General features: G+C 42.7%; 3 protein-coding genes across 6 annotated transcripts in view; 1 reads left to right on the top strand and 2 right to left on the bottom strand.

Annotated features, from left to right (window-relative positions):
• Window positions 1–4,123, bottom strand: part of fbln7 (fibulin 7) — a 16,342-nt gene extending 12,219 nt beyond the window's left edge. The window contains exon 1 of one of the 2 annotated variants that reach the window (XM_083539232.1): window positions 3,776–4,123. In XM_083539232.1, the coding sequence (XP_083395358.1) occupies window positions 3,776–3,853 (78 nt within the window). In that variant the 5' untranslated portion in view covers window positions 3,854–4,123. The remainder of the gene's footprint in view (window positions 1–3,775) is intronic. The other variant, XM_083539233.1, reaches the window with a different exon arrangement.
• LOC310724856 (catenin alpha-2-like) overlaps window positions 1–14,362 on the bottom strand; it is a 55,738-nt gene that overhangs the window by 28,462 nt on the left and 12,914 nt on the right. The window lies entirely within an intron of this gene.
• On the top strand, window positions 5,266–14,330 carry zc3h6 (zinc finger CCCH-type containing 6). Of its 2 annotated transcripts, none has more exons than XM_083539223.1 (12): window positions 5,266–5,520; window positions 8,669–8,873; window positions 8,968–9,090; window positions 9,183–9,396; window positions 9,719–9,876; window positions 9,951–10,079; window positions 10,170–10,284; window positions 10,477–10,586; window positions 10,672–10,889; window positions 10,970–11,397; window positions 11,626–11,802; window positions 12,241–14,330. In XM_083539223.1, exons 4-12 carry the CDS (start codon window positions 9,381–9,383, stop codon window positions 13,674–13,676), a joined length of 2,787 nt encoding a protein of 928 aa, XP_083395349.1. In that variant the 5' UTR covers window positions 5,266–5,520; window positions 8,669–8,873; window positions 8,968–9,090; window positions 9,183–9,380; the 3' UTR covers window positions 13,677–14,330. The 2 variants fall into 2 exon arrangements, with proteins under 2 accessions (XP_083395349.1, XP_083395348.1); XM_083539222.1 differs by having other exon boundaries at window positions 5,267–5,742; window positions 10,170–10,286; window positions 10,479–10,586.

The following is a 14,362-nucleotide window of genomic DNA, read 5'->3' as shown; positions in this document are numbered from 1 at the left end:
ACGAGGTCAGGATCGCAGTGTTTCGTGTTTCAGTGTTTAAACTTAATGAGCCTGAAAAATCGTCATCACGGTGCCATGTTTCTACATATGCAGTCACGTCTTCATTACTGAATCTGAAATAATTATAATATGGATTCTTCTTCTTTTTTGTTTAATAATAAGATATTAGAGTTCAATGATTGAAATATGAGCAATGATTTGAGTTCATTAGAGTTTATTGAAAAAATTGTGTTTGTTAGTAAAACAGTTCCATAAACCACTGTGAACTTCTCGCTTCCACGTGCATCACGTCACTGATCAGGAATTTACAGCTATCAGATTCCAACCCAATCCATTTACACCATTATAGTGTTTGACAGAGCGACTTACAATTATCACTTTTTTTATATGCTGAGCATTTGAGGGTTAAGGGCCTGGCTCAGGGGCCCACAAAGGGGCCCACTCAGGTGCCCACTCAGGTGCCCACTCATGTGTCCACTCAGGTGCCCACTCATGTGTCCACTCAGGTGCCCACTCAGGTGCCCACTCATGTGTCCACTCAGGTGCCCACTCAGGTGCCCACTCAGGTGCCCACTCATGTGTCCACTCAGGTGCCCACTCAGGTGCCCACTCAGGTGTCCACACAGGGGCCCACTCAGGTGGTCCAAGAGTTTAAACTCATGATCATCCAAACCAAAATCCAACTTAAACACTGAGCTGCCACTTACAACCCACTTAGTTTTGTTTGGGGTTTTATGTGTACGGCTCATATTTACTTTTTAATAACTCTATAGAGTAGAGTAGTGTCCCTGACAACACACTGTACACACCATACACTCATATCACTGATTTACACACACTCACATTTCAGTCTTTTGATATTTTACTGAAACTCAGAGTTAATTATTGAAAAGTGAATAAAAAATAAACAATCTCTAAAGTATTTAACACCTACCTGTTCTTCTTAGAAGACTTTCGCCGGATTGTTCAGGCTGGTTGGGTGATTTTTAAGTAGTACTGACTCAGACCTGAACTCAGAACCCAGGACCTACAATCACACTCTTGATATCACCCAAATCAGGATAAGTTCTCTTTTGAGTCTGGTTCCTCTCAAGGTTTCTTCCTCATAACATCTGAGGGAGTTTTTCCTTCACCGCAGTCACCACGGCTGCTCATCAGGATAAACACACATCATTCATCTTCACTCGTAATTGTGTAAAATGCCCAAAGTCCATCATGTAAAACACAGTAGAAATAAACTTGACTTGACCTGGAGTTTTTTGTTCTTCTAAACCAATGCTGGTTTGGTTTTATCTTTGGCTTTGAGAAACAAGTTTTTAGAAAATGAAAGCAGTTTCTCTTGCAGTATTTCTTTTCTATTGTTTCTAATTCTATTTTATATTCTGGATCTCTGCTAATAAGGAGAATCCTCACAGCACCACCATGCTCGGGGTTTTTAGGTTTGAGCACACATTCTGCTTTTGTTTTGTTCAGAAAAGCTGCATCTTGGTATCATTTCACAAAACCTTTTTTTAAAGCTCATGCTTTCTCATGGTACTTTTGTTTAACAGTTTTTTTCTTGCCATCCTCCCAGTCAGTGCAGCATCTTTTATTACCCGAATAGTGAACTCTGCTCTTTCAGGCATAATTATTGGCTTCTCTCACAAGTCTTCTTGTTTGAATGCTGAGTTTCCAGAGAAATCCTTTCCATGGCAGGGACGGGAACATTTCCTTATTATTGTTCAAACTGTGTTCACTGAGATATAAAAAACACCTGCCTCTTATTTTGTATCCTTCCTTTATTCTGTACTTTTTTTTATCACTGTTTCTCTTCCAGGAGATGATCTTTGGTCTTTAATAAGTTTTATAATTCTGTTACAAAGAGTGAACCTGATCAGAAAATCAGTGAGAAAAAAATTAAACAGTATTACGGTTCAATTTAGTTTTATTTGTGCTTCTCTTTTAACACGTAACACGGTCACAAATCAGAACACAAAGAGATTTGGATCCTAATGAGCAGCCCAGAGGCAACAGTAAGATAACATGATAACCAGGAGAGGTTCCAGAAACTGCAGCGTAAAAAAAACTTTATTTATTTATTTATTTATTTATTTATTTATTTATTTATTACACGGGTGTAATTTCCTTGGAATTAAACGTGAAATCTTGAATCTTATGAATAAAGATCAGTCTGTTATAAAGAATAAAAATACAGGATGAGGATTTGTTCCTCTTTGAGTCTGGTTCCTCTCAAGGTTTCTTCCTCATACAATCTCAATTTATGATGCTTAATTTTTGTATTTATTTACAGTCTGATTAATTCTGTAAAGCTGCTTTGGGAGGATGTGCATCTATTTACAGCATGTGCCAGACACTTTCCTCAAGACAAATATTTAATACCAAGGGTTGAGGTCCTTGCTCAAGGGTCACCAGAGACATCTAAACACCAACACGTGAGAAGAGTGAATCCCCAGAGCATCAACAATCATAAAGAAGGTGTAAGCTTCATAATGGAGCCAGTTGTGGGCTGGAGGATCCTGCTTTAGAAGGCTGTCAGTTGCCACCAGGACAAACCACATAAGACTATGAGCTGATTTGGCATTGGAGAAGATCTCGTTCTGAACCTCACCAAACCATTTCAAGAGTTTTGCAAGAGTACACACTTTTCTGAGTGTATGCAGGGTTTTGGCATGGTATGTGCTGCCCCAGTCTACAGCCCCAGTGAAGGATCTGCTCTTAGTGAGGTTTAACTGTCCGTGACCTCTCATAAGATCAGAATTTGGTTAAGGTGTAATATCAGCAAAGCTCTGAGCCCTGACAGTTTGGTTCCAGCAGGTATTACCAGTCCTTTCCTCTATTATAAAGCATTCTAAGTCTTTCTCGCTACCAGGGTTGGGTGATAGCTCAAGCAAAAGCTGTTGCACAGATGTTTTCAGGAGATGAATCTGGTGCCTTGTATATTTTTCATGGCAGTCAGACACAGAGGGAGGGAACACACACTAACTCTGAATTACAAAGCTTCATTATTATTATAAAAATAGGAACAGCATTTACAGTCAGAGCGCAGAATTTAGAATTTCAAAACCGTGCACGATATTCACTTAGACATGACAAGTGGTGAAACATCTGGATCTCACACCTTCATAACCACTACAGGATTTATATACATATACTGTATACGGCAGTTTAGAAACTCTGACCGACGTTACAAGACTCGTACATTATTACATTCCTGGAATAAAGGCTGAAGGAGGAATGAAAACTATGAAAAGGTACAAACCAGGTGGATAAAATCTTTTATTAGAGTTCCAGAGTATCTCCACATCAGTTAAAGACCAGAGTCAGATGATCTCCTGCTGCTAAAATGTCTATAAGTCATATTCTTAGAATAAATCAAACCCTTGAGGGGTCTTTAGCTATCTATCCTGGAACTGTTCCTGTTCTCCTGTAGGGTTCTCCTAAAGGCTTTGAAGGGTTCCATGTCGAACTCTTAGGTGGGTAGGAACTTTAATCATGAAACACACTTCTAAAGAACTAGTTGAGCAACGTTTTTTAAAGAGTGCACACAGTTACAGTTATTAGTGAACCGTTTTCACCAATCAGCAACTTTAATCTCAAATCATTTGGAGTTTTTTTATTATTTAATTATTAAGGATAATTCAGACTTGTTTGTTTGATCGTGAGACACTTTTAAGAACAATGTGGTTAATTTAATCGATATATTTCTGATAGTAAGAATAATAGAACTTGTGACCAAGTGCGCGCGCGCTCCAGCACAAACAGATGTTGGACTCACCTGCATGCCGTCATCACACATCTGCAAAGCCAACAGCGACACAAACAAGACTACTCGGTACTGATGGGAGAGAAACATTTTTCTCCCAAATCCACCGCTGGAAAACTTCTCCTTAGGCTCTGGTGGAGGAACTCCGGGTGTCCAGAGTAACTCTGTAATCCACAGCCTCACAGCGCTCGTGCTTTTTTTTTTTTAATCGTTTTCCAGCTGATGTGCAGATGTTTTTCTGCTATCAAACGGAGGAACTGCAGCGACTCGGAGCTCCGCTTGTGCAGGGGGATGGATGGGCAACCTGCTGGAGTTTCAGCAGCGCGCACACGCACACGCACACGCACACACACACTACTCAGAAACAGAGAGAGGGACACTATTCTTTAGTTATAGATAGATGTGTGTGTGTTGGGGGGGGGGGGGGTGTTTGAAAAGGATGATCCGCTGTGGCGCCCCCTAATGGGAGCAGCTGGAAGAAGATGTAGAAGATGAGAGAGAGGTTAGAATAAAAACTATGAGAGAGAGAGAGAGAGAGAGAGAGAGAGAGAGAGAGAGAGAGAGAGTGTTATCTTTGACTTCCTGACTCTTGTTTCTGTTGTTTTGTGTCTGTATGTTTTGTGCTTTGTTAATACGAGTGTTCATATTTGTCACGCAAATAAAGCAACCTTTAGTTATAAATCTTGAGACTCTGTTTCTATGGTTCACCCCATGTCCCTCCTCTGCACATGTCCAAACATCTCAATCTCACCTCCCTCACCTTGTCTCCAAAACGTCCTATATGCGCTGTCCCTCTAATAAACTCATTTCTAAGCCTGTTGCTATGGTTACAGCTGTTAATTTGCTGCGCATTATTAAACAGGTGATTAAACTGACCGGAAGTACCTGTGATAAACGCACACCGTTTAACCAATCAGAATCCAGGATTCAGCCAATGGAAAAAAAGGTCGATGTTCACAAACTTTCCTCCGGGCAGTGAGCTCAGGTTGAGTGGGGGCTTTTAATTCACTACACACTGATTGCTAATAAATATGATGTTTCTAAAATGATTTTAAAACGCGGAGTTATTATGAGCCTCCGGTTTTATTATAAGGTGAAAAAGTATTGGCACCTGCAGCTGCCCACATTCCCGAAGGTGGTTTGAAACAGGTGACACCTAGTGCCAAAAAGTATGTGATTAAATATAATGCTATTAAATACTGTACGATTTTGAGTAGAGAAATAAGTGGTGTTTTAGGGAGTTGTGTGAGAATAAGTTTATTACGGAGGTGAAGTTGCGGGTTTACAGGGGTTCGGCTGTGTGCAGATATGGACCGAGTTCTGCTCTCAGGACGAGCTCGTGTGACTGACAGCCTCGACATCCAATTGTGCGAGGCAGAATGGTGACAAACTCAAAGGCGCCACAATTCTGACCAATAAGACGAGAGTTTTGGGTAGGCTGCGCCACGCGCCAGGTTTCCGATTGGTGGAGCCCGAGGTGGGCGGGAGCTTTGGTCTTCGTTTCTCGTCTCGGCGGCCATTTTGCGACAAGTGTTTAAGCGGGCGCCATGTCTGAGGGAGATCCTGACTGCGTCGAAAATCATAACAATCTGTTTCCACACTCCGTCTGCAGTATCGCACCAAGACAGCTGTCAGCCGAGGGGACGTTAACAAACCTGCGGTATCAAAGCTGTTGTTTTACAGCGTAAAAATAGCAGCATTGACATGAGAGAGGATAATGTCTGTTAACCGTCTCATTGTTACAGAGACGTGTATCCGTGAGTGTTTCTTTCAGACTAGCTAATACAATCCGTCATCATCTCTCACATCACAACAAGCCACCGGCTCCATGAGTGACTGAATGCATCTCACTCCTGTTGCGGAGAAGCGAAACTAAATCCGTTTCTAACCATCATGGCTTTCGTGAGCCTCTTCTCCTGTCCCCCAAACCCCGTCCTTGACAAAAACATGACAGACTCTGAGCTGGCAGGGGATGGAAGGTCGAGTACTGTTCTTATCTGCTTGTGTGCAGGATCTTATTTGTACATTTTTATAAATATCACTGGCTGTTTTCATTTTTCCCTTTTCATTTCACTCGAGTTTGCCAAACGTGTAGGACTTGGTTTTGTGCTCATTACAGCAGCAGCCGAGCCCCAGTCCATCTGATCTAATGCATGTACAGCTGTCACTTCTATTCCCTCCTGCTCGTCTACTCCTCCATCTTCTCCATCGCTTCCCCCCTTACAGTATTTATTAGTAGAGTATTATTATATTGCATTCTCCAGTATAGGAGCTGTTTTTCAAGGTGGTGAAGAATCTGCTCGGTACACTGATCGCCTTCAGCTGCTTCTGAGCTGTTTGAATATTCAATAGTGTGTTGAAACCCCCGCCCCTTATTAGAATATCCCCACCCCTTTCTCGGACCCACCCTCTGATTCGGGGGGAGGGGCCTCCGGTGTGGGTGTGTCATTACACACATCAGGGCCGTGTGTGTGTGTGTGTGTGTGTGTGTGTGTGTGTGTGTGTGTGTGTGTGTGTGTGTGTATGGTGAAAGGTGTAGGAGTTGAATCCACACACAGGATTAAGTTACATTGTTTATAATATGTCTAGACCTATTGATGTCTAGACCTATTGATGTCTCACACATTAATAACTAAACACCGCATTAATACAGGAAGTTTTATACAGAGTTTTCCTGATACGTGACACTGAACAGCACGTGTAGTAGTTATGGGTGGGATGGCGTGAGTGTCATCGCGGTGTACTTGTAGTTACAAACATTTTCTTCGCACTACATGAACTGATCACTTGGACGTCTGTGATTTATTGTTTATTGAATGGTGCTTGTGGAAATCGTGTTTGGTTGCGTGTCTGTGGGTCGGAGTTCAGTAACATGCTTAAAGTTCCCCTGAAAACACTCTCTGAGCATCATCTGTGTTTTACAAGATTTGGCTTTGGTTCGGTTTTTGGCAGAAAATCATTGAAAATCCAGCAGTCTGAGTCTCAATACTGAAGAAAAAACACACCCACTTTTTTGTCACTTAATATAATAGATTTTTGATATTTAAGATGTCGTTTTAGACTGGACTGATTGTTCTTGACCCATCTCAAAACCATTGTCCAAAGTATTTGAACACAAACAGATGAAGTTTGACAATTTCTTACTTTCTTTAACCTTGTCTTGGTGTCTGCCTATAAAGATGATGCGCGAGGAGACATAATAATTAATAATAATAATAATAATAATAATAATAATAATAATAATTACAGCAATGGGATTGTTTCATCTCATTTCATCAGACTTGTGATTAGTTTCTCTGTAGTATTTCAGTCTATAATCATAGTAATGACTGTTTTAATAACCTTAAATAAAGAGAAATTACTGGATTAATTACTGATTATTGTTGACTGTTTTGGCAGTAATCAGTAATAACTGCACTGTTTCTCGGTGGAAAACTGATCCAGACTGAAGAGAACTGACTGTGAGGCAGATTATAGGAATCATGTTTTCAAATCTAAAGAAGATTTTTGTCATGAAAATAACTACATTTTATAACCTGATTGCTTTTGTGTGACCAGAAAAATGGTCATTGGTACTTTTTAGTTTTTTATGAATAACGTGTTCAGTAGTTAAATATTCGGTGCAGTCGGCTGTGTGGAAGTCGTTCAGCTGGGGGAAAATCTGAATTACATTATTATTATTATCAGAAATGTTTTTACAAAACCACAGTAATTATAAAAGCATAACTAGAAGCGTTACCCCGAGTCCAGATGTGCATGTGTTCATTCGTACTGTGATTTGAAAACCAATGTGAATTCATTTTTTTCTTGGTTTTGTTTGTTTATTTATTTATTTATTTATTTATTTATTTAATTTAAAGTAAGAAAGAAATGTCCATGAACTTCTGAGTGAAAGCAGAATGTCCCACAAACCCACAGAACTCCAAGAATAAGAGAGCAGGAAACTATAAATGAGGCAGATTATAAATAAAAGTAAAAAGTCACAGCGATTAAAAGTGAATATATTTTGTCTCATTATTGGCTGGTGCACGGAGACTTTTCTTTGTACATTGAGTGTAGTATAGTGAGCTCTGCCCTTTATTTATACTCCTATAAATGCACACTACATGACCAAAAGTATTCAGACACCTGGCCATATCACACACACACAAGTGAGCTCTCCTGAAACTGTTACTGTGAAATTGAAAGCACACATTTGTAAAGAACGACTCTGAACTCTGTAGCGTTTCATTTCCGCTTCACTACCAGACCCAAATCCAGTGACCTGTACAGAGTCAAACTCCTCTGAATCCCTTCAGAATGAACTGAAACGCTGAAATCAGTGTCTGATATCACTCTTGTAGCTGAATTGGCAAATTCCCACCACCACATTCCAAAATTTAATAGAAAATCCTTCCAGAAGTAATAATGTAATAAAAGTAATGGTCAGGTGTCCATGACTGTCTGCTCGTGTAGTTTGTGGGTGGATTGTGGGGCTGAACTGCAGTTGAGGAAGTAGAGACCATGTTCTTTGTGATATGTGGATAGTCTTTGTTCCAGTATTGTGAAGTGCTGAGTTCAGTCTGAGAGTCTGGAGAGTTTTGCATCCCGGCCACAGTCTGCCAGATGACTTTCATTTTGGACACTCAGACAAAAGAGCTGAGCTATTTCCTCATCCATGACACTGCTCCCAATGCTCATATAGTGCTGTAGAAGATCTTCTACACTGTTCAAATGCTTTAAAAGATATTAAATCAACAGGTTTTTTTATTTCTGTTGTTCTCATCCAGCTGCTGTAGACTGTTGCAGTTATTTTGGCACCCCAGGATATTTCTGGATTTTGCATGCACACTGATTTGCTTGGTCTTTAATGTAATAACTTTTGTTGTCGTCACTGTTTATTAAAAAAAGACTTTATTTTTAAAGGGGAGACAATGAACTGGAGGATGGAGAAATCGATGATGAAGGAATTGGTATTGAAGAGGAAAAGGAGACCAAGTTGGAGTCTGAAGATGTTGAAAAAGAAAAAGTACGCGAGAAAGATGAGAAATCGCACCGGCACGCTCATAAGAGACACCGGAAAATCAAAGAGAAACGAAAGGCAAAGCGACGGCGAAGGGAGAGACAGAAGGTATATTTCCAGCATCTCCTCTAGAAACATCTCATTGTGTTGTTGTAAAGGTATCGCCTCAGCACGTTTCTCATTTCTCATTGCCGTCTCTCAGCACCACCCCCCAGCTAGTGGCAGCAGTTCTGACACTTACGACAGTGATCACGAGCATCAGGACCGACACAAGAGCAAGAAGAGCAAGAGCTCGTACCGAGACTACGACGGCCGATTTGTGCAGGTGAATTTCAGGTCACTTTGAGGACACTTTATATTCAGTGTGTGATTCTTGTCTGGTGTCTAACCCCATGCTGTGTCTCTGCTCGTGTCCAGCACCTACACGAACCACCTGGAGGACATGGAAAACCGCCGAGATCGGCCCAACGCAGAAACAGCGGGAGCGAGGACAAGTATGATTATGATGAAGATCAGGATGATTTCTGTGATGAGCTTTCCAAATACAAACAGGCCAAAGAGGTCACCGCATCCAGCAAAGCAGGTTCTTCTAAAGAGCACGGCACCAAGTCCAGCATGAAAGGCCTGCAGTGTAAGTCTGCTGTTTAACAGTTTGCTCTGTCTCAAAAGTTATATTTATATTAAGTGTGTAATCTTGTGTACAGTGTAGATTTATTCATTACTAGAGACTCAAAGCACTTTTGTACGTCACTCTGGATAAGTGCGTCTGCTAAATGCTGTAAATGTAAATGTTTAAAATGTTATTTTATTGGTATTTTATCATTTTAAGTTTAGCCTAAAGTTTACCTTTATCTTTATGCCTTCAGGTCATATTAAACATGTAATACTGGTGAAGGTAACAGCATTTTATTGTCTGTTGAATGGGTTCCTTTTTCTCTCCCCCCCCGGTGTAGTTAGTGGCCCACGTGGGCGAGGGCATGGAGGAGCAGGAGGAGGTGGTGGTGTGGGCCGAGGGCGTGGTGCACTAAACAAAAAAATGAAGAGTAAAAACTGGGGCCGGGGCCGGGGCAGAGGTGGAGAGGCAGGAGAAAGCGGAGGAGGAACAAAAATGGTGAGGCTCCTTAAATGTGTTTCACACTTTATATTCAGCAACCGTGTTTAAACAGCGTACTCATGACCCCACAGGAAGGGCAGGGCCAAACCTATTTCCAGAAAAAACGCCCTATAATGAGTCAAGAGTTCATCAATCAGCACACAGTTGAGCACAACGGGAGAAATATCTGCAAATATTTCATAGAGGGGAGATGCATTAAAGTAAGTCTTTACGTTTTATATGTATGTGATGGACGTGACATGCTGCCTGGATCAGGATTTATACTTGACACACTGTGTTCGGCTTTTCAGGGAGACCAATGCAAGTTTGAACATGACAACGTTATTCCTGAGAAGAAGAAAGAACTTTGCAAGTTCTACGTCCAGGGATACTGCACTAAAGGAGAGAACTGCATCTATATGCACAATATCCTCAAAATACTTTAGAACTCTTTATTTCATGTACAGAATGGATTTAGGGCTCGGTTCAGACCCGATACTAAAAATGCATTTGTGAGTGTGTTTTTAAAGTCGTGATTCTTAATCCTTTAATAAGGTCTGAAATTGAAATGAGCATCTTGTATCTTTCCTGGTGTTGATCCTTTACACAGTATTTCACATGAATATCCCTGTAAGTTCTTCCACACTGGAGCAAAGTGCTACCAAGGAGACCACTGCAAATTCTCTCATGAGCCTTTAACTGAGCTTACCAAAGAATTGTTAGACAAGGTGAGAGATTAGAAATCTGACTATGAAGTTGACATTCTCTTTAAAATGAATTCTCGTTCACCTTCCTGCTGCTTTACGTTTTCAGATTTTAAACACAGATGAGGAGCATGCCAACGAGGAAGAGCAGGAGCTGGAGGACCTGAGGAAGCAGGGCATAGTTCCTTTGCCGAAACCACCTCCTGGTGTAGGGCTTTTACCAACCCCTGGCTCAGGAAGTCCCCAGGATGGCAGCAAGAAGATCCCCTCTCTGTTTGAAATCAAGGTCCAGCCAACCGTGGATCTGGCACAGAAGATCGCACTTCGGTACTTTTGTTTTCTATTTGTAATCAGAATGAACTGTTAGGACTGTGTAGTGATTTTATTTTTCTTATTTTCAATTTTAGGCCCAATTTCTACAACAGCACATCTCCACCATCTGGACAGTTCGAGGGTAGTGGAGACTCTCCTCAGGAGGACACGGAGACGGCAAACATGATGTCTCCAGGCCACAGTCATTCGATACTGCCACCTCCATGCTCTCCTGGATCCATGGGTGGTCCTGCTCTTCAGTTCCCAGGCTCAGGCCTTCCCCAGAGCCCCTCAACACAAGCTCCAGCTCATGGCTTTGGCCAGGGTGTTCCTGTTCCACCCACAGGACTGCAGGGGCAGCCACAAGTCTTTCAGCAGAATACAAATCCTCAGATGAACCAGCAGGGGGCACCGTTCAAGTCTTTGTCTGGTGGGCAGCTGAACGCACCCTTTCAGGCTATGGGTCAGATGCCTTCAGAGTTTTTCAAAAGCTTGTTCAGTGTCCAGCCTCTTGGTTTAGCAGGTAAAAATGATACACGGTTTATATTTTTCTTTTAGATGATAATAAAGCAGCAGAACCGGACGTTTGTGATTTCCACTTATTGGCAGACATGAAACCCCGGTAGTGTTCTGGGTTTGGATCTTTATGAGGGGATGTTAAACGTTTTATGAACACAGATGTATAAAATCCACATAAGCAGATTAGCTCTGAACCTCTAATGTGACGTGCTCCATCTTCTCCTTTCCCCAGATGAAGGTCAGTCACAGTCCGTGCAGGACTCTCATCAGATTGGCAGTTCTGCTGGCATGCAGAACATCTTACCAGCTGTCCAGAAAGCTCTGTTTCTCCATCTGAATCAAACCCAGCAGGACTCTGACTCCCACAGAACCGAGGGTCATGACCCTGTACCACTCAGCAGAGACAAAGGTGAGGAAGGAAACACACCATGTGCTTATACAGCGCTCGGGCATGACATTAAGACTTTATAACAGTCCAAATGGTGAAGTGAAGAACACTAATGATCTTCATCATGGCACCTGTTAGTGAGTGGATTTATTTATCAGGCAGCAGGTGAACATTTGGTGCTCAAAGTTAATGTTAATGGGTCGTGGGGGACGAGGATCATTGATGCACGTGTGGAGTGAAGGCTGGTCCGTGTGGTTCCGATCCAACAGACGAGCTCCTGTAGCTCAAACTGCTGAAGAAGTTCACGCTGTTGATGTTTGAGGGGTCACGACTGTTTTAGCAGAGACCAACACACTGTTAGGCAGGTGGTCGTAATGTTCTGCCTGATTGATCGGTGTGTATCTGTTTCTGTACTCAATCTAATGCAGTTTATCAATAAAAATGTTTTCTTGGCTTCAGATGAAACCACAAATTGGTATTCCAGTGACGATGAGGATGGCAGCAGCGTCACCGCCATCTTAAAGACTCTAAAAAAGCAGAATGAGATGCTGCAGACACAGCAGGATCATCTTCAGATTGACCCCAGGCTTCACCCTCATCAGAGGACTCAGGTTGACCCTCGACAGCATGTTCCAGACACCAGGAAAGAAGCTGAGGCTGTAAGTGATCCCAGATTAGTTCGAGATTCCCTCAAGGCTAAGAATGTAGATGCCGTGAACGTCAAGACCGGTCCTCAACAGCACCCACATATGAGCTCGTGTGTGGTGCAGAAACCTTCTACTGGAGAAGACGATGAGGAGGGAGAGCGTGAGCTGAGGGAACGAGCTGCACTAATCCCACTTGATCCCAGTCCTGGAGCTGTGCTGCGTGACCCTCGCTGCCAGGTCAAACAGTTTAGCCACATCCGTGTGGACATTCTTCTCCAGCGGCCCGTCTTTGCTCACAGTGTGGTATGGGCACCTGAAGATCTCATTCCACTGTTAATTCCCAAACAGGAACCGTCTATCAATCTTCCTCTGCCACCACTCATCGCAGATGCTCAGATGAATCGCAACCTCTCCACCTCTTCCGACCATTCGTCCTCTTCTCTGCCTCCTCCAGACCCGCGGCTCGCAGCCGCACGTCTCAGAGAAGATGCGGATTTGCTAGGCGTTCCTCACGGCAGGACTCCGCAGCCTCGACTCAACCCTGAGAAACCGACAGATCCCCGAACTCATAAAACTGGAGAGACCAGGATCAACCGTTCTGCAAGTCTGGACTCGAAGCTTCCTGTCAGAAAAGAAGGAGTTTCAGACCCGAGATTACAACGAGTTGCATCTCGTCAGTCGTCCACTCCGGCTAGATCCGATTCGGAGAAGCTGCCACCATACGCCCCTCGCTTGGCTTCTTCTGGACTGGAAAGCCCCACCACACTGCTTGGGGGCATTAGCTTGTACGATCCACGTAACCACACTTTGCTTTTGCCAAAACGGGAGTCGGAGGAACCGGTGAGAACATCAGGCATCTTAAAGCAGACGCTGAAATGTGAGAGTCTTTCACCAGCTGATGTGCCTTCAGCAGCGATAAGCGAAAAGCATAGTGAAGATACAAACGACGTGTCAGAAAACCAAACGGCTGGTCCTCAGCCAGACCAGGTTCTGCCTGCAGCGATGGCAGCTCCTTCATGTTCCCCCGTTCAGGCAGCAACACCCGCCATGCACAACCTCCCCATCCAGCACCTAGCGGGGCTTATACGACCCGCTTACCCCGAAAACCGCCAGAACAGACCTGCTGGACAGACCACTGGAGCTCAGGACGAGGAACCCGATGATGACAAAGATGTGGAGAAGAAGGAGCGGCCGCTACGGGACGTATTTAAAACCTTCGACCCCACGGCCTCCCCGTTCTGTCAGTAAACCCTCCTGTGTCTAATCTAATTATACCAGATTCACTCCACACTGTACAGATTCAGATTTATTTATGTTTGTTTTGTACACTTCCTGCTACCAGTGACCATGTCAGCTACCATCGAGACCCTGACGAGTCCTCACACGGTCTATCAGAAGGTCCTCAGGAGTAGATGTGTTCAGATCCTTATCAGTTGTACAGTTATAGTTACAGAGGCATAGGAAAGAGTCACTGTGTGGTTCCAAACGATGTATAGAGGTACTTATAATAAATATCTAGATTTGTGTGAGAGAGAAATGTGTACAATCACGACAAGATGTTTTCTGAAGTCATCTGCTCCGCGTGTAATTATCAAAGTACGTTTGTGAACTTGGCTTCTGTACTGCAACAGGTTTACGTTCAATAGTTCCTGATACTTTGTGCTGAAGATGCAAAGAAAAGTCCAGAACTCATCCAGAGAATCTCTTTTCTCTGTAAAGTGGAGTTGATGATCCTTCTAGCACTTTAATTTCATTTCACACTTTTAATTGTTTTGTGTTTTTTTTTTCTTTTATATCTTTTTACTGAATGCTTTTGTTTACCTGTTCGAGGATATGGAACGATTGTCTATGATATACTTTTATATTGTCTTAAATAAATTGGAAATGCTGTGAACATCTCCACTCCGTCTGTGTGTGTGTTCTTACACTCTTCA

Source organism: Silurus aristotelis (assembly GCF_946808225.1).
Source record: "Silurus aristotelis genome assembly, chromosome: 4".
NCBI classification, from domain to species: domain Eukaryota; kingdom Metazoa; phylum Chordata; class Actinopteri; order Siluriformes; family Siluridae; genus Silurus; species Silurus aristotelis.
Note: the sequence above shows the minus strand (reverse complement) of the source record. Positions and strands in the feature narration are given on the sequence as shown.